The sequence below is a fragment of the Passer domesticus genome, unplaced genomic scaffold, assembly GCF_036417665.1.
Source record: "Passer domesticus isolate bPasDom1 unplaced genomic scaffold, bPasDom1.hap1 HAP1_SCAFFOLD_85, whole genome shotgun sequence".
Taxonomy (NCBI): Eukaryota; Metazoa; Chordata; class Aves; order Passeriformes; family Passeridae; genus Passer; species Passer domesticus.
This window is the reverse complement of record NW_026990182.1, coordinates 283363-308009: the sequence shown is the minus strand read 5'-3', so window position 1 is coordinate 308009 and position 24647 is coordinate 283363. Positions and strand designations below refer to the sequence as shown.

Sequence of the window (24647 nt, the reverse complement as noted above, 5' to 3'; positions counted from 1 at the left end):
TCAGAGCCAAAGAATTCCAACTCTTTCTTCAACCATCAGGCTGGGAAAAAGGGACACTCGGGTCATCCTGACAGCAGGAAACCCGAGATCTGAGGCCCTGCCATATTTGATCCATGTTTGAGCAGGTTGACAAGACAATAAAGAAAAGTGTATTGTTTAAAGGGGAGAACTTGGCCCTTGAAAGAGAAAGAATGTATTGGTGAGTGGGTGGGCAGTTCAGCCTTGAAAGGGGAACAATGCATCATGGAGCCCTTGTTGGCAGGGAGTCATGGAGTATGGTGAGCCATGGTGGCCTCATCTCACACGCCGGCCGTGTGTGAGCTGATGCTGTAACTGGGAAAATCCCACTCCTGAGCAGGAGATAGAAGGCCTGGGTCTGGGGTGGAGAGGTGAGAAGGATGAGATGCACACCGTTTTGATCCAGGGGATGTCCTGGAAGTGCACTGCCTACCTGCCCCTGCCACTGAGCACCACGCTCCAGCTCCTTCTCCTGCTCAGCGGATGTTTGGGAATCCAGGGGTTGGTATGTATTATTTGCTACTGCAGCTAATGGAATGAATTTGCTTTGCAAGCCCAGTTGTCTTTTAGTTATTTTCTGCATGGGTCTCCTCCTGAACCTGTGGCAATGACCACCAGGGACCTACAGGACACTCCTACTCTGATGTCAATAAATTCTGAGAAGAGGTTTAAATATGTCAAATAAAGTGGAGTAATGTTTAGCCTGTGAGTTTCAGCAAAGTATTGACTATTTCTTAGTTCCATGGATACAAACTAGTAAGTCAGATTGCTGGGTGTGCATGTGTTAGGGAAGTGATTCCCTACACACCCAGCACTGAAATACAGTATTGCTTTCTTTCTAACCCTGAGCGGGGAGCAGGGATCAGGCCCTGCTTGGTAACCTTTCATTTGGGCAACTTCTGTTAGCAGGTAAGAAAGGTCCCAATGAAACCTTTTCCAGCTCTTTCCCTCTGGTTTCTCTTTTTAGGCTCCAGAGCTCTTTGCTGCAGGTGTCCTGGGTGTGTGCAGAGCAGAGGAGCCCCACAGAGCCCTTGGTTCCCCACAAGTTGTCCTGCCTTGTTCCCAGGTGTGCCCAGCTGTGGCAGGAGGAAGAGCCCGCAGCGCAGAGGGCACCGTGCCCTGCCCAGCCGGGGCTCCCTGGCACAGAGCAGCAGCAGCGCCAGTGCCGTTCAACCCGCTCCTGCCTTGCCTTCCCCTGGCACACAGAAGCCTCTGGAAATCAGCACCTCCAGTCACGTTCCCAGCTTGGAGCAGCTGCTGCTGCTGGGCAGATGCTGCCAGTGTGACTGCTTCCAAAGGGGACTAAAGGCAGAGATGTACATGCACAGGAGCACTGGGCATGTCCGATAAACGTGCAAATATATGGGGAGATTTGTTAGCAATTATTTCAGCTGTTCTGCCAACAGTGGCTTCTCTCCTGGCTCTGTGTGTTACAGATGAGTAATGTAATGGTTGGCTCTCACAATTAAGAGATAGATATTATATGGATATAAAAATATAAAGTGATGTTAACGTAATATATCCTCCCATTGTCCTCTTTCCCCTCCCCTTGTAATAACCTTTGTATTCAAGGCATTTGGGGAGGGCTGGCTTGTGACCAGGAGGTGGGGTCTAAAACATCTGACCTCCAATCAAGATGTAAGAAAGTAATCTCCAGCAATGGATAGCAGAGAAAGAGTTGACTGACCAAACTTTTGGAGGGGCTAAAGCTATCAAAGGCAGAGTATCTCTTTTGTAGATGAGGATGTGGCTGCAAGTCACAGAGACTGTCAGTGCTGAACATTTTTCCTTGTTCAGTCCTTTGTTAAGGTTTAATAAACCTTTAAAATGTTCAAAGTGAGAGTCGTTTCTCACATGTGCAATGCTGTGGGCCATTTTCTCGATCTGGTTTCCTTTGCTTGGGTCCCATCTCAGTGCTCACTTGGGCTACAGGCTGTAGGTGCTTGGGACACTCTTGGAGTTGCTCTTGGATCCCTTGAACAACGGGGTTTGGCCCAAGAGGGCAATTTGTGCTGCTGTGTGACAGAGGAGAACTTCCCAGGCTATTTTGTGTTTGCTGTGGGGAAGGTTGGTTATTGCTTTGCATAAAGTCACAGACCAGCATGGAGCGTTTGCTTTGTGATGTCAGGGCATGGTTGCCACGTCCCAGTGGTGACATGAGAAGGTTGCCTTGGTGCACGGAAGGCCTCAGTGTCAGAGCAGCCCTAGGGCTTGCTCAGAGCAGGAGCACCCTGCGCCTTGAGGCATTTGTCAGTGGGCAGCTGCACACTGACGGGAGCCTTGTTTGTTCTAGTGTTGGAGCACAGCGTGCAAACTTGCACAGCAGTGCTACAATGATTCAGCAGCTTGCTGCTGCAGTGGTTACTGTTTATGGCGTTACTTATTCCGGCTATTTTCTGACTCACCTGGCACGTAAGTAGAGATTTCCCCTCTACTTAGGTTAGGGTGTAACATAACCTAGCTTTTGTATGTCTTCCTGCTCCTTCTTAGTGACTGAGCTGATTTAGAAACAGAAAGAGCATTAGGATGCCACTGGTTTAATAAAGCTCCTGTCAAGAGGTTCAGCTAAAAAGGGGGTGTCTGTAGCCACAGGGGCAGCATTGCCAGGGAACCTGCAGGGGTTCCCTTCCGTCCACGGGAGAGTCTGTGGCAACAGGGTCTGTCATTTCCTCAGTTTGCTGGGACAAGCAAGACAGCTTTGAAAATGTAGACTGGGAGAACTTCTCAGAAGGCCTTCTAAAAATTCAGTTCTTCCCAGTTGCAGTTGTTCCCAGAATTCAGGGAAAGCTTCTTTCTCTCTAAATTTGGTCATGAAAGAATTTGATTGTCTAACTTGACCCTTTACCTAGTGCTAAAAGAGTGATTCCCTTTGCAAAGAAGTGCAAACTCCAAACCAGTGAGTGTCTCCTCCTGAACCCTGCAGCTGCTGCTGTGCTGTTTCACAATAGAACTGCCAAAGCTGAGAAGAATTTTGGGGAAGCTTTACTGGGCAACTGTTTAGAGCAAGTTAATGAGAATTAGTGGATGCAACTGATTTTTTTTAAAAAAAGCACCTGAAGGAGAGGATTTTAGAAGCTATTTTAAGTGTTTACTAGAACAGGAATATTGAGTGTTAAAGAAGAATTTGTATTTTCTTGATCGTGTTTGTATTTTTTTGCTGACTAAAGAGGTTGAAGTGTAGCAACAAGCATGAACATTGTCCTGATCTCTTGGTGGCTGCGTGAATGAAATGTGTCTCCTGGAGAGATGTTGTGAAAGGGAAAATAAGCTCTGTTTGGCTTGACCTCTTGTGTGGGATTCACCAGGCCAGGAACTTTTCTCACAGCATCTGATTCATTTTCCCTGCCCACTACAGGTCACATAAAACATGTATTCAGCGGAGCAGATCGTGAGGTGAGTGAGAAAGGAAGATTTCATGTTCTTCCTATTCAAAAATTTGGGAGCGAGCTGTCACCTTGGCTAGTCACAGAAGAGTATAGAGGGCCAGAAAGGATGGCCAAAAGAAAATCCAGAGAGAAAAGCCCAAAGAAAATAAAAAATAATTCCCATGACTTAAAAAAAAAAAAAAAAAGTGGATATTTCCTAATTTCAACCTCAGAAATCTGAAGAAGGGGAACTGAAGAATTTCCATAGATGCCCATATGACAGTGCTCAGCACAAGGGCTGTTGCCCTGCCAAACCTGCCCTCAGTGCATCCAAGTGCTTTAGACACTGGAGTGGCTCACTTGCATCCTGGGGCTTGTAGGTGTTTTTGGTATGCCAGGAGGAGAAGCCCTGTTCTTTTTGTCTTTCTCCAGCCAACAAGGGGGCTTCTTTACAACATCTCCTCTCCTTTTCCAGCACTGGATGGGGACTGTGATCCAGTTGTAGTTTTCCCTGTCTGCAGCAGCAATAGCAATGGCGTTGCTGGCTCTTTCCTACTTGTCCATTTCTGAGCTTGCAAGAAATATAAGCTCTGTTTTGCAGAGACAACATTGCTTGCTGATAGCAGCCAGGAAGGAATATCAAATTCATAGCCATATAGTGTTGAATTGGCCCATTTTAATGGGGTTGGAGACACTGAGAATGCCATTGCTAACACAGTTGACGAGTTCTCCTTAGAAGCTGTGGTTGTAAATGCCAGGAGAAATGAGGTTAGAAATGGTAGGTAACTGGCTGTCCCTCATGCTTCTCTCTTGCCACAGGTGACAAATGCAACAGCCATCTCCCCCCTGGCTCCCTCTGCTCCTGGAGAAGAAGCCAAAGAGGAGCAAAGGGAGCAAGATGACCACGAGACTCCAGCCGTGGTCACAGCCCAGCCTGATCATCCCAAGAGAGTAAGTGCCAGTTGTGGTTGCTGCTGTCCTTAGTGCAAGGCAGAGGTGCAAGCTGCTGAGCAGCCAGCACTTGCTGTTGCTGGCTGAGGAGGCAGAGTGCTGGAGTCCTGCAGGACGTAGCCAATTCCTGCAGGCAGTGCCAGCTGGAAATTGGCCTTTGCCCTGTCATGTTGAGGCACCGAAGAGCTGGGGGCTCTGGGTGGGCTTTTGGCTGCCTGGCTGAGTGCAGCTCTATGTCTGGGCTTCTGCAGTGCATTGGCCAAGGGCACAGGTGGTTGAGCCGCTGGTCATAGGGTTTTATTTGTTTGTTTGTTTTTCCTGAGTGGAAAGGTGTATTTGGCTTGTGGAAGAGTTCTGCATTTTTCTTGAGGAGTTCTTTACTCGTACAAATTATTTTGGCCCAGCTGCCTTTTGCCTTCTGATAAGCTGCAAGGAGATGATTGTGCTGCCCGTGAAGCTGTGGGGGGCCATTCTTGTCCCCTGTGGCCAAGGAAAAGAAGCACTTAGTTGCGAAGCCTTCTGGTGAGGCAAAAGGCAGAATGGGCGAGTTTCTGTGGGTCCTTTTAGTGGTGAAGTCTGCAGCTTTGGAAAGTGCCTTGGAGCCTGGAGTGGGGGTGAAGCTGCAAGTCCTTGAGTGCTGTCTTGTGTCGCTCAGAACAGGAAGGACATGTTGAAATGTTGGATGCAGTATTTGCAGTCAGATGGGCAGCTTTGTGTCTAGGGAGCTGCATGGGCCAAAAGGAGCCAGGGCTGCTGCCGGTGCAGAGCAGCTGAGCAAGAGCCAGCCTGTGGCCAGGTGGCCAAGAAGGCCAAGGGCATGGTGGGCTGTGTGAGCAGCAGAGGGGCAGCAGGAGCAGGGCAGTGAGCGCCGGCCTGTGCTGGGCAGCGCTGCGGCCGCAGCTGCAGTGAGTGCTGTGTGCAGTTGTGGGCCCTGTGAAGCAGCAAGTCCTTGAGGGGCCAGAGTGTGTGCACAGAAGGAGACGGGAGGTGGGCAAGGGTGTGGAGCATAAGGCCAGGGAGGAGGTGCTGAGGGAGCTTTAGTCTGCACAAAGGGAGGCTGGTGAGGGACATTCAGATTTTGCTCACTCAATCAAAATATTTTAGCCACTTTTGGAATTTACTTTTTTTCCCTTTATTTAAATTGTTAATTTTTCTTTTCTTGGAGGATGAGGCTTGTTCATTTTCTTTTTTTTTCCCTACCACGCTACTTTTCCTCATTATTTTCTGCCCTTTTACAGTACTTGTAGTGGGTCAGCTAGAATTTTAATTTCCAATGTGTCACTTCTGGAGAATTAAGTCGTTTTTCATGAGCTTGGTGCCAATGGATCTGTTGTGGTTCCAGGCCAGCCAGTATGGCATTAGAGATCACTTTCATGTTATCAATGTCTGTTCCTTTTTGCAGCTCAGGGAATCAGAGTGTGTTTTGTTTGGGAATTGAGCAGGATATCAATGGCCTTTCATTCCAACTGGTCCTCAGAGATCAGAGGAGCAGGGAGGGGCTGTGCTTAATTTCTGATTACAGCCAATTTAGCAGTGTCATTGTGGTAGACACCAAGAGAAGAACTTGCTCCAGCACAGATGCACACAGTGCAGTTCCCAGTGCAATCTCTGGGTCAGACAAATTTCCATAAGGACCTACACAGTCCAGGTTCCCCAGGAATGTGGTTTCTTGAAGCAATAGAACACCATTATCAGGATTGTTGCTGACTGGAGGCACTGGCTACCAAGTGTTGATGTGTGTAACAACAGAGAGGACAGTAATAACAGATTATAGTAGTGAGATATCTCTCTTTCTCTCTCTCTCTCTATCTCTATCTCTGTCTATGTAACATTAAATAACTGAATCTTCCCATCTCTAGTCCAAGGATGTCGGAGGTGCAAAGCTCACCTAAAGCATCCCTTTCAGGAGAGGATTAGTGACATATTCTGTTGACCGATTCTGAGCAGGCAGAGAGGTTTCCCCCTCCAAACATGGTGGTTTTTCCCCTCAGATCTGTTTTCCTCCTCTGGTCTTTTCTGCCCTGAAGTCCCCACTTAATTCTTCAAATTTCTGTCTGTCCTAGAGAGGTGGAACAATTCCATGGTTCAGTGGTGTTTGGTGACTCTGCTCATACATGCATTACATGACACACAGTTTCCTTCACTGGCATCCCCAGGGGTGTGTAAGTGCATTTGTTAATGGGGCCTTATGAGAGTCTCTGTTACTGCTGGTCAGAATTCTCAGCTGACAAAAGAGGGAGAAGAAACACCTTGGTCCTCTTCCATATACTGAGGTGGCCATAGAGGCTCTTTGACATCCATCAGAGGATCTTTGCAGGCATCCTTATCTCCTGAATGACAGGATTTCTAACAAGAGTGTAGATGTCAGAAAGGCAGGAATGCTGGTGCAGGCCTGAGGAGAACGTGAACTGCAGAAGTGTCTCTCCCAAGGGCTGAGCTCAGCCAGGAAGCCACCTGCAGAGCCAGGATGGAGCTGTGGGACAGGGCTGGGTGTCAGTCACTACTGAAAGACAAAGAGGACATGGCAGGAGCAGAGGGAGGCCCTCACCAGAGCCTTGAGGAATGCCACACCTTCCCTGTCAGCTGCCTGACAGGCTGTTGGAGCTTCAGTGCCAGATGGCCCCTGATTGTAGTGCCAGGCTCACTTTGGAATCTGTGCCTCCCCTCGGGCAGGGAATGACCCAGGAGAGCAGCAGCACAGAGCTTTGGGAATGTGTGAGCCCATCAGCCTTTGAGTCTTGTCTCACAAATATCATATGGCAAGTCAAAACCCATCTTCTCTTGCTTTCTGTGCAGGTCCTTGTAGAGAAAAAGCAGGAGCAGATTGCTTTATCAGAGATGCCATGCCAGGCTCAGGGAGAGCTGTTCCCAGCCCGAGAGCAGGAAGAGCAGCTCAGGCAGCAGGTGGAAGAGCCACAGCAGAATGGCCAGGTAAGCCTGACTGGCCAGGTCACAGAGGGAAGGGCAGGAAGAGGAACATAAAACAGAGCTCTTGGGCCTAAGGAGGCCAGGAGTCCCACAGGCACTGAAAGCACAGTGCCTTGGAATCTGCAGAGATCAGCACTGGGACAGGAGGGTTGCATTGGAAGCAGAGGTGGGTAGGGAAGCAGAAAGAAGTGGCTGAATAGATGTGCTTTTGAGGCTGCAAGAGGAAAAAGCTGATCCTGATGGCAGCTCCCAGTCACTTGCTGTGCATTTGTGTGTATAGAACATCAAGTCAGAGCCCCAAGCAGAGCTGCCCGAAGCTCAGAGTTCCATCATAGCAGTGAAGAGGAGGAAGAAGGAAGACATGAGAAGAATTCGAGAGGAGATTCATCTCCACCAGCACAGGAGCGATCAACAAAACCAGGTACGTGGAAGAGTGGCAGCCACTCCACTCATTAAACAGCGTGTTTATTCTTGTTTACAGACCATCAAGGAAGATGTGCAGGCAGAGCTGCAGGAATCTGAGGAGAGGGACAAGGCAAGGGAGAAGAGGCTGGAGGAAGAAATGAAAATCATCAGAGAGAAACTTAACCGGCTCCCTCGGGCTCTGAAAAAGCAAGTGAGTAAAGGAGGGACAGCCACTGCAGACACCTCGCAAGAAATAAAAACTCCATTTTGCAGAGACAATGTTGCTTGCTGATAGCAGCCAAGGAGGCAAATCAAATGTGTAGCTATATAGTGTTCTGTTGAATTGGACGACTTTAATGGGGTTGGAGTGACTGAGAATCCCACTGCTAACACAGTTGATGAGTTCTTCTTACAAGATGTGGTTGTAAATGCCAGGAGAAATGAGTTTAGGAATGCAGGGTAATGGCCTGTCCCTCATGCTTCTCTCTTGCCACAGGAGACAAAAACAAAAGCCATCTCTCCCCTGGCTCCCTCTGCTCCTGGAGAAGAAGCCAAAAAGGAGCAAAGGGAGCAAGATGACCACGAGACTCCAGCCGTGGTCACAGCCCAGCCTGATCATCCCAAGAGAGTAAGTGCCAGTTGTGGGTGGCGCTGTCTTTAGTGCAAGGCAGAGGTGCAAGCTGCTGAGCAGCCAGCACTTGCTGTTGCTGGCCGAGGAGGCGGAGTGCTGGAGTCTTGCAGGACGTAGCCATTTTGTGCAGGCAGTGCCAGCTGGAAATTGGCCTTTGCCCTGTCATGTTGAGGCACCGAAGAGCTGGGGGCTCTGGGTGGGCTTTTGGCTGCCTGGCTGAGTGCAGCTCTACGTCTGGGCTTCTGCAGTGCATTGGCCAAGGGCACAGCTGGTGGTGCTGGCAGTCCCAGGGTTTTGTTCCTTTGATTTTCCCTCGTGGAAAGGTGTGTTTGGCTTGTGGAAGTGTTCTGCAGTTTTCTTGAGCAGTTCTTCACTTATACAGCCTCTTTTGGCCCACATCTCTGTTGGCTTTTGCTAAGCTGCAAGGAGATGAGTGTGCTGTGCGTGAAGCTGTGGGGGGCCATTCTTGTGCCGTGTGGCCAAGGAAAGGAAGCGCGTAGTTGCGAAGGCTTCTTGTGAGGCAAAAGGCAGAAGCGGGGAGTTTCTGTGGCTCCCTTTTGCGGTGAAGTCTGCAGCTTTGGCAAGTGCACTGGAGCCTGGAGTGGGGGTGAAGCTGCAAGTCCTTGAGTGCTGTCTTGCGTTGTAGAGAAGAGGAAGGAGATGTTGAAATGGAGGATGCAGTATTTGAAGTCAGATGGGCAAGAGTGTGTCTGGCGAGCTGCATGGGCCAAAAGGAGGCAGGGCTGCTGGTGGTGAAGAGCAGCTGCACGTGAGGCAGCGTGTGGGCAGGCGGCCAAGAAGGCCAAGGGCATGGTGGGCTGTGTCAGCAGCAGAGGGGCAGCAGGAGCAGGGCAGTGAGCGCCGGCCTGTGCTGGGCAGCGCTGCGGCCGCAGCTGCAGTGAGTGCTGTGTGCAGTTGTGGGCCCTGTGAAGCAGCAAGTCCTTGAGGGGCTGGAGCGTGTGCACAGAAGGAGACGGGAGGTGGGCAAGGGTGTGGAGCATAAGGCCAGGGAGGAGGTGCTGAGGGAGCTTTAGCCTGGAAAAGGGGAGTCTGCTGAGGGACCTTCAGGCAGACTTCCATAGATGGCCACGTGACAGCGCTCAGCACAAAGGCTGTTGCCCTGTCAAACATGGCCTCAGTGCATGCCAGGGCTTCGGAGGCTGGAGTAGCTGCCGCTTGCACCCTGTGGCTTGTGCGTTTTTTGGTATGCTAGGAGGAGAAGCCCTGTTTGTTTTCTCTTTCTGCAGCCAGCAACGGGGCTTCCGCACAACATTTCCTGCCCTTTTCCAGCACAAGATGGGATTGTGATCCAGTTGTAGTTTTCTCTGTCTGCAGCAGCAAGAGCAAAGGCCTTGCCGGCTCTTTGCTACTTGTCCATTGCAGAGCTTGCAAGAAATAAAAGCTGCCTTTTGCAGAGACAAGGTTGCTTGCTGATAGCAGGCAAGGAGGAATGTGGAATTCCTAGCCATATAGTGTTGTGTTGAATTGGCCCATTTTAATCTGGTTGGAGTGACTTGGAATGCCATTGCTAACAGAGCTGATGAGTTCTCCTTAGAAGATGTGGTTGTAGATGCCAGGAGAAATGAGTTTAGAAATGCTAGGTAACGGCGTGTCCCTCATGTTTCTCTCTTGCCACAGGTGATGAAAGGAACAGCCGTCTCTCCCGTGGCTCCCTCTGCTCCCGGACAAGAAGGCAAAGAGAAGCAAAGGGAGCGAGAGAAGCAGAAGCAGCCCTCTGTTTTGACAGCCCAGGCTGATCCTTGCAAGAGAGTAAGTGCCAGTTGTGGGTGGCGCTGTCTTTAGGGCAAGGCAGAGGTGCAAGCTGCTGAGCAGCCAGCACTTGCTGTTGCTGGCCGAGGAGGCGGAGTGCTGGAGTCCTGCAGGACGTAGTCATTTCGTGCAGGCAGTGCCAGCTGGCAATTGGCCTTTGCCCTGTCATGTTGAGGCACTGAAGAGATGGGGGCTCTGGGTGAGCTTTTGGCTGCCTGGCTGAGTGCAGCTCTATGTCTGGGCTTCTGCAGTGCATTGGCCAAGGGCACAGCTGGTAGTGCTGGCAGTCCCAGGGCTTTGTTCCTTTGATTTTCCCTCGTGGAAAGGTGTGTTTGGCTTGTGGAAGTGTTCTGCAGTTTTCTTGAGCAGTTCTTCACTTATACAGCCTCTTTTGGCCCAGATCTCTGTTGGCTTTTGCTAAGCCGCAAGGAGATGAGTGTGCTGTGCGTGAAGCTGTGGGGGGCCATTCTTGTGCCGCGTGGCCAAGGAAAGGAAGCGCGTAGTTGCGAAGGCTTCTTGTGAGGCAAAAGGCAGAAGCGGGGAGTTTCTGTGGCTTCCTTCCAAAGTCTGCAGCTTTGGCAAGTGCACTGGAGCCTGGAGTGGGGGTGAAGCTGCAAGTCCTTGAGTGCTGTCTTGCGTTGTAGAGAAGAGGAAGGAGATGTTGAAATGGAGGATGCAGTATTTGAAGTCAGATGGGCAAGAGTGTGTCTGGCGAGCTGCGTGGGCCAAAAGGAAGCAGGGCTGATGGTGGTAAAGAGCAGCTGCACGTGAAGCAGCGTGTGGGCAGGCGCCAAGGGCATGGTGGGCTGTGTGAGCAGCAGAGGGGCAGCAGGAGCAGGGCAGTGAGCGTCGGGCTGTGCTGGGCAGCGCTGCGGCCGCAGCTGCAGTGAGTGCTGTGTGCAGTTGTGGGCCCCTGTGAAACAGCAAGTCCTTGAGGGGCTGGAGCGTGTGCACAGAAGGAGATGGGAGGTAGGCAAGGGTGTGGAGCATAAGGCCAGGGAGGAGGTGCTGAGGGAGCTTTAGCCTGGAAAAGTGGAGTCTCGTGAGGAACCTTCAGCTTTTCCTCAATGCTTCCAAATATTTTAGTAACTTTCAGGTGTGACTTTTTGCCTTTTTTTTATTTTAATTTCTTTTTTTTTTTAATTGCTTGTAGTACGAGTCTTGTCCCATTTTCTTTTTCTCCCATCTAAGGCACTTTTCCTCATTATTTCTTGCTCTTTCATTGTACTGGGACTGTGTCTGCTAGAATTCTGATTTCCTCGGTGTCACTTTTGGAGAATGAAATGTTTTTGCTTGTCACGTCATCCTTCGGTGCAGGCACCTTGGTGCAGAAGAAGCTTTTGTTCTTCCAGGGTAGACAGTATGGCATTACAGACCAGTTTGAGCTTATCAGTGCCTGTTCCTTTTTTCAGCCCAGTGAATCAGTGTGTGTTGTTTTTGGGAATTTAGCATGACATCAATGCCTTTGCATTCCAGTTGGTCCTCAGAAATCAGAGGAGCTGGGAGTGGCTGGGCTTTATGTCTTATTACAGCCACATTAGAATTGTCAGTGTGGTCGTGTCCAAGAGAAGAACTTGCTCCAGCACAGATGCACAGGGAATGCAGCTCCCAGTGCAATGCTGTGGATCAGATCACTTTCCATAAGGACTTACACACTCCAGATTCCCCAAGAATGTGGTTTATTGAAGCAACACAACAGCAATCTCAGGATTGCTGCTGACCAGGGCACTGGCTACCAAGTGTTGATGTGTGCAGCAACAGAGAGGACAGTAAAGAGAGATTATATCAGTGAGATCTATATGTCTATGTTTCTGTCTGTCTATCTCTATCTATGTAACATTTACATAACTGAATTTTCCCAGCTCTGGCACAAAGGATTTGGAGGTGCAAAGCTCACCTAAAGCATCCCTTTCAGGAGAGGGCTAGAGACATGTTCTCTTGACCAATTCCGAGCAGGCAGAGATGTTTCGCCCTCCGAATACGGTGGTTTTTTTCCCCTCAGAGCTGTTTTCCTCCTCTGGCCTATTCTGCCCTGAAGTCCCCACTTAATTCTTTAAATTTCTGCTTGTCCGAGAGAGGTGGAACAATTCCATGGTTCAATGGTGTTTGGTGACTCTGCTCATACATGCATTACATGACACACAGTTTCCTTCACTGGCATCCCCAGGGGTGTGTAAGTGCATTTGTTAATGGGGCCTTATGAGAGTCTCTGTTACTGCTGGTCAGAATTCTCAGCTGACAAAAGAGGGAGAAGAAACACCTTGGTCCTCTTCCATATAACTGAGGTGACCATAGAGGCTCTGTGACATCCATCAGAGGATCTTTGCACGTGTCCTTATCTCCTGAATGACCAGGATTTCTAACAAGAGTGTAGATGTCAGAAAGGCAGGAATGCTGGTGCAGGCCTGAGGAGAACGTGAACTGCAGAAGTGTCTCTCCCAAGGGCTGAGCTCAGCCAGGAAGCCACCTGCAGAGCCAGGATGGAGCTGTGGGACAGGGCTGGGTGTCAGTCACGACTGAAAGACAAAGAGGACATGGCAGGAGCAGAGGGAGGCCCTCACCAGAGCCTTGAGGAATGCCACACCTTCCCTGTCAGCTGCCTGACAGGCTGTTGGAGCTTCAGTGCCAGATGGCCCCTGATTGTAGTGCCAGGCTCACTTTGGAATCTGTGCCTCCCCTTGGGCAGGGAATGACCCAGGAGAGCAGCAGCACAGAGCTTTGGGAATGTGTGAGCCCATCAGCCTTTGAGTCTTGTCTCACAAATATCATATGGCAAGTCAAAACCCATCTTCTCTTGCTTTCTGTGCAGGTCCTTGTAGAGAAAAAGCAGGAGCAGATTGCTTTATCAGAGATGCCATGCCAGGCTCAGGGAGAGCTGTTCCCAGCCCGAGAGCAGGAAGAGCAGCTCAGGCAGCAGGTGGAAGAGCCACAGCAGAATGGCCAGGTAAGCCTGACTGGCCAGGTCACAGAGGGAAGGGCAGGAAGCGGGGTATAAAACAGAGCTCTTGGGCCTGAGGAGGCCAGGAGTCCCACAGGCACTGAAAGCACAGAGCCTTGGAATCTGCAGAGATCAGCACTGGGACACGAGGTTTGCAATGGAAGCAGAGGTGGGTAGGGAAGCAGAAAGAAGTGGCTGCATAGATGTGCTTTTGAGGCTGCAAGAGGAAAAAGCTGATCCTGATGGCAGCTCCCAGTCACTTGCTGTGCATTTGTATGTACAGAACATCAAGGCAGACCACAAGCAGAGCTGCCCGAAGCTCAGAGTGCCATCATGGCAGTGAAGAGGAGGAACAAAGATGAGATGAGAAGAATTCAAGAGGAGATGAATCTCCATCAGCACACGAATGATCAACAAAACCAGAAATAGTGGCAGCCACTCCACTCATGGGACATCCTCTCTCTTGTTCTCTACAGAACATTTACAAACAGATGCCGGCAGAGCTGCAGGAAACTGAGGCTAGGAACAAGGCAAGGAAGAAGAGGCCAGAAGAAATTCTTGAAATCATCATAAAGAAATTTAAACCCGTCCTTCAGGACAAAATGGCTCTAGATGCGAAAGTGAGTGAAATAGCAATAGCCCCTGCAGTCACCAAACTGGTGCTTCCTGCCATTCTTGCCTTTCCTCTGCCCAGCAGGGGAGGGATGGGGTGATGCCTCTTAAATGCCACCCTGCTGAGGCCTCTATCACAGCTGCTCTGAAGGACACTTCCTGGTCTGCTGAATCTCAGATGTTGACTTGGACAGTGGGATTAGTCCTTTTTACATCTTGCTCAGGAGTCATCCTAAAAAAGTCCTGGTGACTTCTTCCAGGTCCCCTTGTTTCTTGAGGTTTTTGCAGGTGTACATGATCACTCAGATAGATTTGGAATACAAGCCACAGGCTATCTGTATCCCTTGTGAATCTGCTCCTGTCCTGTTCTTTCCCTTTCCTCACAGTGGATGACTCCTGGCTGACAGGGACAAGCTGTAGTCTCTGACTGCTTTGTTCTGTTTGACTTGAGGTGCATGTGTTGACATCCTACCTGGAAGCCTTTGAAGAGTTCCAGCAAATGACAGGAGACCAAGAGACCCAAGACTGGAGTGAGGCCCAGGAACCAAACCAACCAGAGATGCTGCAGGATAAGCACATCCCCAGGATGGTGCAGGAAAAGACAAATCAAGAGCAGGTGGTAAAAACATTAGAATGAGGAGCTGCAATGTGTCTGCACCCTAAGAGGGGGAAAGGAGTCCTTGGGAGGATGTAGAGCGGTCATTGTTTCAGTCATCCTTCAGAACATGAAACTGGCCATGAACTCGAGTTAAACCAGCCTTTGGTTTTGACCATTTGGTTTCACAAGCGGACAGCCAAACCAATCCAGTTGAAGAGCTCTGCATGTGGCTGACAGCAGCTCTCCTAAGGGCTTGCATTTGAAATGGGATCTCAGGGCAATCTCTGCCAGCCACTTTCCTGACACAAACTCATTTCTTGTCTCAGATCTGCAGTGACCTTCTCACTGAAGCAGCTGCTGCAGCAGCAGCAGCAGCAGCACCATCCCAAGGAGCCTTTGCTCTCCAGCCGGAGAAGTGGAGCTGGGGCACTTGGTTCACCTCCTGTGCTGACCCAGCTGCCGCTCAGCAACAGCGGATCGAGGATGACTCCCTGCAGCAATGGAGTACGTCTGCTGTCTTTCTTGTCTGAGCAACAGTGTATTGTGTGCACGTGTCAGCATAGCTGTACCAAAGGGTCCTCCTCAGTTTGGTGTCACAAGGACATTTAGAACTGCCCTCAGGAAGTGCTGGCAGTGCTCTGAGGCAGCGAGAGAGCGCCTGGCTGTTCCTGCTGCCTCTGAGGGCACCTTAGACTGGGCTTCCCTCTGGGCTGAAGGCAGAAGCAGGGATTGTTCCTGCATCAGCAGAAGGCTGTGACTGCTTGAGTGACTAGCCATGGGCAGAAGCCCAGCTCACATCAGTCTCTAGGAAAACACATCAAGTCCTTTGTGATTCTGCAGCACAAGGCATTTAACCTGCTCCTTGCCCACAACAGCTGCCAGTGCTGTGCTCTCAGATAAGACCTGGTGGGGCTGAGAGCAGAGCCCAGTGGATTCTGGGTCTGCCATCACCTGTTGGGACAAGAAGGGCATTGATCTGCACCTCGCTGTGTCTGATCTCAAAGCCCATCCTGTTGTGTCCTGAATGGGGGCAACAGCTTGTACGGGGCTCAGGCTGCCTGTGGCTTCTTCCCACTGCTTGTCAGTGCTCCTGCTTGGGCTTTGCCAGCCTTGTTGTGGTAGCTGCCCTGTCCCTGAGGGCTGGTGGGACTGCAGAGGCTGGAGCCTTCCTTAGCTGGGAGAGTCCTGCTGCTGCCCAGCACTGCAGGACAGAGCTGCCCTGGGGCAGCAGCCCCTCATCTGGGCCGGCTTCTGCATCGCACGGCCTGGCCTCAGGAGAGGGTCAGCATCTCCTCTGGCAGCTGTCTGTGTCACGCTGGCGCCTCAGGAGCACTGCTGTCCTCTCTGCCCGTGCCCGCCGTGCCGAGTTGGGAAGATGGGGATGTGTGCAGTGCCCAGAGGGCGAGTGCAGTGGGAGCGACTGATCCGCGCTGTCAGGGTGAAAAGAAGCAGTGTGGTTCTTCACAGGGGCACAGGCCAGGGCGTTTTTGAGCTCAGCCTGCTCATAAAGGGTGAGGGTGCTGATGCTGAAAGTCCCATCGGGATTGGTTATAGCACGAGCTGCTCTGGTTTACAAACACAGAGGCATTCTTCTGGTAAACTGCTGCAAGGTGGAAAAGATGAGAACACTTGGCAATATTCCTGCTGTTCTGAAATTGGCATCTGTTCAGAGGAATTGATTCTAGATGTTAAGGTGCATTTAATCTTAGCAAGTAGGAAATCTTTTGTTGAACCTCAAAGTGCTTTTTCTCAAGCAAACAAAGGCACTATTAGTTCAAGGTCTCCTTAATGTTTGTAGATGACAAACTTTCTTGCCTTGGTATGTGTTTTCTTCTGGTCTCTGTCTCCTCTGAATCTGTCTCCCTGTGCTTCCCTGTGTGTCCACTGTCAAGAGGTCTCTCTCTTCAAAGGATGCTAGAAAATCAGTCTCTGTGCCAGCCACTTGTGCTGCAGAACATCTGCTTTCTTGTTGTTGTTCCTGTTCCTGTTCTTGTTAGCCATCTGTCCACAAAGGGAGGGCTCAGAGCCCCAGGCAGTGGGACTGCCTTTTGTATCCCCTAGAAAGCGGGATCTCTCTTTCAAGTGAGCATTTTGCATTTTGTTTCCCCCAGGGAGAATGGGGAAGATGGAAAATCTCATGATGAAATACACTAATCTGGAATATATTGGCAGAGGGTGAGTCCAAGCAATGTTAATTTTACAAAACTATGCACCAGGTTTTTTGCTGGTGGAATAGCTATCATGTGTGAATTCAGACAAGCTACCAACGTGTTCAGACACTGGGCTTAGATTGTCAGTGTTGATCAGAATTTGTAAATGTGGTCAGAAGGCATTGTCAAAGACATCTCCATGTTTCCAGCGTCCCGCAGGTCTTAGGCATTTACAGCTGAGATCTCCTGTGTGGGTTGGCTTTCACTGCAAGATCTAAATGACTTCTCCTTTCTTTGCTGCTATTTTGTTTCTAGGACTTTTGGAGATGTTTGTAAAGCACTCGACACTGCCACAGGAGGAGAGGTAAATGTCAACAGCTGCCGCAGACTCTGCTGCACTCGAGGGCTTTGCCCTCTGCTGTGAGCTGTAGCTGGAGCTTTGGGTAGAGCTGTGCTGAAAAGGCACAAGAAGCACAGACTGGTGCCAGCCTGCAAAATACATTTGGGGCTTTGTCCTTCTCAGCTGCCAGAAGGAAGGCACGGAGGGCAGCAGTTCCTTTCAGAGAAGGACGCGCTCACTCGCTCTCCATGGCTAAAACAAAGGTGGTGCCTTAGAGCACCTCACTGCCCTTTGGGGCTACAGCTTCAGAGTCCTGAATTCTCATTTCTGGCTGCCAGCCAATCCATCTGAAAGTTCCTGGTAGTTCCTTAGCCACCTGCAGTGCTGCACTTGGGAGCTGCACGTAGGGAGAGATCTGCAAGGCGTCCCTAAAAGCCCTAAGCCCTGCCCATAGCCCAGGATGTATCCACAGAATATTAGCGCCTGGATTACTTCTTCTGAATCCCATCCAAAGCAGCAGAGAGTGTGGTCAGAGCTTTGTGGGTGATGGTTGAGACATAATTGTTACCAAATGGTCAAGGAAAAATGTCAGTGGCCCCACGTGTCCTGTAACTGGCCCCCAAGGCAGCAGAGACATGGGCTGTTGGGATGTCTGCTCCCATTAAAAAGTCTAATCACAAGGCAGTTTGGTGCAGTTTGGCTGAGTCATCCAAAATCACTTACTCCATGTGAGAAGTTGTTCTCATAAAACCAATTTTTACTGTTACTGATTTTCAACATCATTTTAGGTGGCCATAAAGAAAATAAATCTTCAAGAACTGATCAGAAGGAAAGTAACCTTTAAGGAACTCATGGTCATGAAAATTAATAAGCACCTAAACATTGTGAATTATTTAAAGAGGTGAGTGGTTGTTGTTTTATCCCTGCAGCGTTTGTTTACAGACTACATTTGTTTACAGTTAAAAACCCACTTTGGTCACCGGCAGAAAATAGAGCTGTTAATTATTGGTTAATTATTATTGCTCTATTATCTCCAGTGGATGGAAAGAGAGTGCATTTTGTCTGCATTAATTTACCCTGGCAAACACAGTTTGAAAATTTTTCAAAACATGGGTCAGCCCTACTTTACCAATTCAATACCCTGTACGTTCACTGACTCCACATTCTTTTGAGGCTCAATTTTTTCAAATTTTTCTCAGCACCTTTTAAGTTATGATAAACCATCTATAGAGGATTTCCCTTGGATTGTTGTCCCTTTTCCATTGCTGTGCATGCCAGGAAGACTAGGTGTTTATTTCCAGAAATAGCATGTGTGACAGGTTTTTTATCTGGGCTTTTACTAAACTGCACTTTTTGCTTGCTGGCCATCTAAGCCATCTCCTTTTTCACAGCTGTGCCTTTCTCCTTGAGACTGCGCAGACTGTAAACAATGCACAGCCAAGAGGGAATGTCTATTCCTTTTATTCTGTCCTCATCACAAAGGCACCTGGAAACAACCCTTGTTGTTTCCAAAGAGCAACGAAGCCATGCATGTTTATCTCCATGCCCTTGTTTCCTTCTTTCAGCTACCTTCTGGGTGATGAACTCTGGCTGGTTATGGAGTACATGGATGGAGGTGCCCTGAGCGATGTCATCAATGAGACTCACATGTCTGAAAGAGAGATTGCAGCCGTCAGTCGGGAGGTCAGCAATACCATCTGTGCTGCCGAGGGCTTGGGCAGGATTGTCTGGGAAACAGGGGCTTGGAACTGGGGTGATTTCATGCATAATGCTTTGTTTGTGTGTTGCTGCTATGCTAGGGGCAAGCAAAAGCATCTCAAGTGAAATGCCTGCCAGTGCCCCTGCACTCACTGTACTGTGTTTCCTCTACTCTTATCTCCTGCTGTTGTATTCTGGCTCTGTCTCATATTTGTATTTGCTGTTCCCCACCTTGCCTCTCTAAACCTTTACCTCGAGCCTGTCTGCACTGCATTTCTTGCCTGTAAAAGCAAAGGTGCTGGGGGCAGGATTTGGAACTAATGGCAAGGAGAAAGACACTAATTTCTCACAGTCCTCAACTGAAAAGTATAGTAGTCACACAAATTAGTATTTGTTTCAAGAAGGTGACTGATGTGATACTTCCAAGTGTGTGCTGAGGAGAGCAATAAAACCTTTGTCATGCAGCCTCCCACCCAAAAGTGATCCACGCTGCAGGGGCTTTTTATTTCTTGGCAAACCCTTGTCTGGAGAGAGCACATCCCCTGCAGCAGCAGTCATCCTGGCTGGTTTGCAGGGGACAGTCTACAACAGCAGGTGCTGTTGCTCTTTCTAAGCTTTCCTTAGAAAGGTCCTGCTCTGCAAGTGTTGCAGCAGCAAGCTCTTTCCTCTCAGTGGCACTGTCTTCTGCCATTACTCCCCATTCCCCTGGGGAAAGGGAATCTTTTAGAGCTGTTTCCTTTCTTTTGTGATGAAATCACATCACTTAGTTTTGCTCTCCTGTTTCTGTTTTCTCTCTCAGTGCCTGCGAGGACTGGATTTTCTTCACTCAAACCACATGATCCACCGAGGTCTGAAGAGCTGCAACATCCTTCTCAGAACCGACGGCTCTGTCAAGCTGGGTCAGTGTATTCTTGGTCAGGTGCAGCATTCCAGGGATGTGGGTGTGGGGCTGCTTGGAGTGACTCCCAGCTCCCCAGAAATGGTGCTGGTGACAGTGCAGGGACCCCTCTGTGAGCTGGTGACATGGTTGCAATGTGCACAGAGGTATGACAAGGAACCACAAGCAGTCAACAGTGGCATTGGTTTGTGTGTGTCCTTTCAAGAGGGAGGGAGCTACAAGTCTAAAGCTTCAGATAAAAAGGCCACTGATGGAGGTAGTGTAAAAAAATGATGAGGTTTTTTTGAAGTGGACAATTCCTTTTTTCCTTGTGTTATAAATGAAAAATGAAAAATAGCCAATTTTGATAAAAAAATTAAAAATAAAATTTATTTCGCGACCGTAATACATTCCCGACAGCCACCAATGAATCGGACAGCGTACCACCCCCGGGAGGTGAGCCGGGTGGACGTGAGATTGGTCTCGCTAGCACCAAATTCTCCTCGTCCACACTGGCTGCTCCGAGTTAGCAGTTCTTATACGATTTATTTTGCCCGCGGCAGAGTCTCTTTGTCTCCTTCTAAGTTCTGCATATTCAAGCTGGTTTCATTCTTCGGTTCGGGCTGCACAAAATCTTCGTCTGGGAATAGAATAATACGTTTCCCCGATTCCCGGAATCTGGCATTCAGATGGAAAGGTGTTGATGGCTTTGGCCATCTCAGATAGGTACCTCGTCCAGGCCATCCACGCTTGGGCGTCACTGGGTGCATGCTTCTGTGAATGCCCATCTCCTGTGCAGCCCAGGTTGTATTTCGCATGTAAATGTGGTGACGCCACTCTGCCCATCTGCCGTGGTTTCGCCATCCTGGGGAAGATGTGTACCGGCCGTTTATTTTACACATATATATTTCATACATCTTTTATTTCTACAAATTACTAACCATATTTCTAACACTTGGCTAAAGCCCTGAGGAAATAGAGCAGGGACAGATTTCCAGCAGATGACACAGTGCATTCTTAGACTGAGAGTGGGGAATTTTTTTGCTTAGTTTCCTAAATGGAGCTGGCTTTGATGGTTTGTTGTTTTCTCCACAGCTGACTTTGGCCTCTTTGCTCAGCTCACTCCTGAGCAGAGTAGACAGAGCTCCGTGGCCAGCACTTCTGGGTGGATGGCGCCTGAAGTGGTGACAGGTCAACCATATGGCCCCAAAGTGGACATATGGTCTTTTGGAATTGTGGGCATTGAAATGGTAGAACGAGAAGCTCCTTACTGGAAAGAAACTTCTGGCATGGTAAGGAGCAAATGCTCACTGATCCCTCTGTCTTTCTCACCTGTCCCATGCCCTGCGTGCCATTGGACAAAATCCCGTTGCCAAAATCTGCTGGAACTACTTCCACCATCCCCTTGTAAAAATGTCCCTGCAGCACATCAGAATCTGCTGTAGCTTTGGTTGCATCAGAAGGGAAGTGGCAGTTCAGAAACCTAAGCAGTTCAGACACCTAACCAGTTCAGGAACCTGCCATTTAGGCCTCTAGCCATGCCTGGCATTTCTCATTTGCTTTTTGAACAGTGTTGGAGCTCTGTCTCTGAAGGAAAAAAATTTTTCAGTGGAATGGTTGGATGTGTGATAAATATCCTTCAAAATGGAGGTTCAATCATCCTAGTTTCAATTATATAGAAAAAGAAAAAAGGAGATTGAAAAGGAAGAGAAAATGGATAAGAAAAAAAGGAAAAGGAAGAGAAAAAAAGAAAAGAAAAAGAAAAAGAAAAAGAAAAAGAAAAAGAAAAAGAAAAAGAAAAAGAAAAAGAAAAAGAAAAAGAAAAAGAAAAAGAAAAAGAAAAAGAAAAAGAAAAAGAAAAAGAAAAAGAAAAAGAAAAAGAAAAAGAAAAAGAAAAAGAAAAAGAAAAAGAAAAAGAAAGAAATGAGAAAAAAACACCAAAGCAATGCCCAAGCAGTTCTGCTTGCTTTTCTCTTTATTAACCAAAGCACATCAATTTTCCTCCATTCTGTCGTGTCTTTTCCAAGTCCTGCAGGTCTTCAAAACTTTCAGGCTTTCAAATAGTCTGTACATTGTGGGTGGCCTGGAGATGTTTAGGATGTGTTTTGCTCTGACTGCAGTTGGAATTGTATGCCAACCCTTGGCTGTTTCTTGGTGCTTTAACAAGTTGGTGAGCTTGCAGCCAGGTGCCTGGGCTGGGATCCACCATGGGCAGTCGGCGCCGGTGCTGTGTTTCTGCAGCACAGGAGCAGGGCCATCCCTGGGCTGCACAGTTCTAATGGCAGTGAGGACTCCAGCTCCCCACCGTGTCCAGTGGCTGAGCTCAGCTGCAGAGGGACAGGATAAAACCCTCTTTGTGACCTCTGGTGGTGTGGGAAAAGTGAAGGAAATTTTCCTCTGGGTTGAACAAGAAAGTCACAAAGTCTCTTTGGTCACCATCTGTTTCAGTGCCACCAGCACAGAGCTCTTACTATGGTGGCAGGCACTTTCATGGAGACTCCAAGGCCTCTTCCCATTGTTATTGCTGTCTATTTTAGATGGATTCTGCTTCTGCATTTTTTAAAAGAGGAGAAAAAAAACCTTGATGATTTTTGTTTTATGGCAGCTGTGCTTAAGGGACCAACAAGCACTGCAGAGATTATTTTCATGTAATAATCCTTGGAAATAGTATAGATAGAGCAAACTTCCCCTTCCAAATTGCCTGTCAGGTGTGTGTGAATCCTCAGAGAAACAAAACATGCTTTTGGTGATGTAGTTCCCACTGAGTAGGTCAGTCAATGAAATCAGCTGCCAAGGCAAGATCTGCTGAATGTTGGAAAAGCTGTGGCTGCATCGGGGTTTGGGTGTTTGGTTGGTGAAGGAAAGTCATCTCTGGGTCTCTGCCAGGGCAGTGACTGCCACTGAAGAACAGGGGTTAAACAGTGGGATCTGGGAGAGCAGTTACAGATGTGAAAGCAGCAGGTGGAGACTCGTGTTTCCTTTTCCCCAGCCTCGACTCGTGATAGCCAGACGAGGGATACCAAAGCTGCTGCAGCCCAACCTGTTTTCACCTTGGCTGTGTGACTTCCTGAGCATCTGCCTGCAGACAGACAAGGAGCAGCGCTGGTCTGCCAAGGAGCTCCTGCAGGTAAAATGCAAAGGGGCCGCAGGTGAAACAGGGTGCGAGGGATGGGCTCCTCCTCCACGGAAGTCCAAGGCATCAGATGAGCCCCCTTCCTCCTCACCTACACTCTTGGTGTTCTTCAAATGAAAATGGTGAGGAGTCCTAGACTGGGCTGGGCTGGCAGGGCCCTGTAAAGGTCATCGGGTGCAAGTGTCCTGCAATGAGCAGGGACATCTTTAAAGAGATCAGGTTGCTCAGAGCGCTTCCCACATACCCTGGAATGTTTGTCCCATCCCTGCCCAGGGATGGGGCACGTGCCATCTCTAAGGGCAATCTGTGTCAGGGTTGCATCATGCTCCAAGTAAACAAGATCTTCCTTAGACCTAATCTGACTCAATCCCCATTATATATTATAAATATTATCTCATGTCCTATTGCAACTGTTAAAAAAGGTGTCCCCTACTTCCTGAGAATCCCCTTTGAAATACTGGAACATAGCAATGAAGTCTCCCTGGGGCCTGTTCTCCTCTAGGCTGAATAACTCCAGGTGTCTCAGGCTGTCCTCAGAAGAAACGTGCTCTGTCCTCTGACTGCTTCTGTTGCCCTGTTTTGTAATTTGGTGGTGTGCTCCATTTTATCTAATGGCAAAAGAATTGAAGTAGAGCAATGCAGGGCACAGAGAAATGCAAAGGTGGTGCAGGAACCCAAGGAAGCCAGGCCTGGCTGAGTGGTTAGAGATTTGGATATGGGCAGGAGGGGCTGTGGGGGGCTCACTGTCAGCCTCTGAGGGGCCCTGGTTTGTGCCCCCAGCTCACCCTTTGAGTTTTCTGGCCGGCAAACAGGGAGAGCTGAGAGTAACTTGTCCCAGCCCCATCTGCTGCCTGCACGCTCAAGCAGACAGGAACTGCCCCAGGATTACTGCCAGGTTGTGTGGCAGAGAGGGAAGTGCAGCAGCCAGTGCCACTGGGCTGTCCCTGCTGGGAAGGAAGGTGCCATCCAGCACAGGAGGGGCAGGGCATGGAAAGGTAGACACTGCTCTGTCTCCCTGTGGAAATCAACACAGTGCCTGTTGTTCAAAGACAGGGACCAATGTGAGGCTTTGGAGTTTCCTGAAAGGAAGAAACTCCAAGGACAGAAAGCACCATTTCTAGAGCACTGGCAGGGCAAAAATCCCAGCAAGATGAAGATACCTAGATAAATGGATGAGTGGGAGTCTGGGCCAGGTTTGCCTGTGATGGCAAGGTCCTGCACATAAAGATGAAGGTGCAGATGGTCCATCTTTCTGGATCTTTCTAGGAGACCTGTGAATCCTGTGAAGCACTGAGTTTGGAAATTCATGGTTCATTGACTTCTGTTGATTTTCTTTTTTCCTTGGTGCAGCATCCATTTGTAAGATTTGCTGAGCCTGCATCCAGCCTGGTGCCCCTGATTGTTGCAGTGAAGAAGAGGAAGGAGACATTACAAGACATCAGCACCACTTAGTTCTCAATCAGCTTAGACAGGATTGTAGGTTAGGATAAGGGTAAGGTTTAGGGTTAGGCTTAGGTTTAGGCTTAGGCTTAGGCTTAGGCTTAGATTTAGGCGTAAGTTTAGGCTTAGTTTTAGGCTTAGGCTTAGGTTTAGGTTTAGGCTTAGGCTGAGGCTTAGGCTTAGGTTTAGGACTAGGTTTAGGACTACGGTTATGGTTAGAGTTAGTGTTATGACTAGGTTTAGGTTTAGGTTTAGTGTTAGGGTTACAACTAGTCCTAGGGGGTTAGCGTTAGGGTATGATTGCCTAATAGGTCTGCCAAGTAGGATTTGAAATTAATAAAATATTTCAAACCACAACTCTCCTTGTAATTTCCTTCCTTCTCACTCTGTGAACAAGCTCATGATTTCCTTGTAAATTGTCTGTTGTTTCTTAAAGGTGGAAGTCACCCCTACAGTGTCTTTGGCATGTTGTGAAATTGGGGTATGCTCATCTTCATTCATGCACTCCATGCTGCTTTTGGAATATGACCCACTTGTCTGGTTTTGGTCAGCTGTGGTACCTCTATTTGAGGTAGAAATGGCAATGGCGTTTGCATGAAAAAACAAAGGAGGAATGGAGCTGCCCAAATACTCTATGTGGATACAGGCTCTCTGCTGTGACTCAAGAGCATTCGAGATCCTGCCACTTGGATTTGTATCCCCAAGTGCAATCTCTTTGGCAGAAGGAGAGCCTTGCTCAAGTGAGCAAGCAGAAGGATCAGAGAGGGGGCTCTGAAAGGTCTCCTCTGGTGCA

The 24647-nt window shown here is 48.9% G+C and overlaps 1 protein-coding gene and 1 long non-coding RNA gene across 4 annotated transcripts; one reads left to right on the top strand and one right to left on the bottom strand.

The window, feature by feature from the left end:
- The first annotated feature begins 2193 nt into the window (after window positions 1-2193).
- LOC135293190 (serine/threonine-protein kinase PAK 3-like) lies at window positions 2194-24211 on the top strand. Of its 3 annotated transcripts, XM_064407174.1 has the most exons (19): window positions 2194-2430; window positions 3374-3411; window positions 4203-4334; window positions 7131-7265; window positions 7543-7878; window positions 8164-8295; window positions 9937-10068; window positions 12878-13012; window positions 13483-13626; window positions 14070-14234; window positions 14543-14720; window positions 16328-16391; window positions 16682-16730; window positions 17495-17607; window positions 18272-18389; window positions 19204-19303; window positions 20377-20573; window positions 22271-22408; window positions 23765-24211. In XM_064407174.1, exons 1-19 carry the CDS (start codon window positions 2352-2354, stop codon window positions 23864-23866), a joined length of 2487 nt encoding a protein of 828 aa, XP_064263244.1. In that variant the 5' UTR covers window positions 2194-2351; the 3' UTR covers window positions 23867-24211. The 3 variants fall into 3 exon arrangements, with proteins under 3 accessions (XP_064263244.1, XP_064263246.1, XP_064263245.1); XM_064407176.1 differs by lacking the exon at window positions 8164-8295; XM_064407175.1 differs by lacking the exon at window positions 9937-10068.
- Window positions 19137-24647, bottom strand: LOC135293193 (uncharacterized). The gene is made up of 2 exons (XR_010355307.1): window positions 23575-24647; window positions 19137-22599 (listed from the first exon to the last, which is right to left on the bottom strand). It is a non-coding gene; the product is annotated as an uncharacterized LOC135293193 (long non-coding RNA).

Bases quoted from the DNA above. Each gene is read 5' to 3' on its own strand.
- LOC135293190 (XM_064407174.1), top strand. From the start codon at position 2,352: ATGATTCAGCAGCTTGCTGCTGCAGTGGTTACTGTTTATGGCGTTACT. The intron at 3,412-4,202 runs GTGAGTGAGAAA...CTCTTGCCACAG, and splicing joins TCAGCGGAGCAGATCGTGAG to GTGACAAATGCAACAGCCAT. The intron at 13,013-13,482 runs GTAAGCCTGACT...TGTTCTCTACAG, and splicing joins AGCCACAGCAGAATGGCCAG to AACATTTACAAACAGATGCC.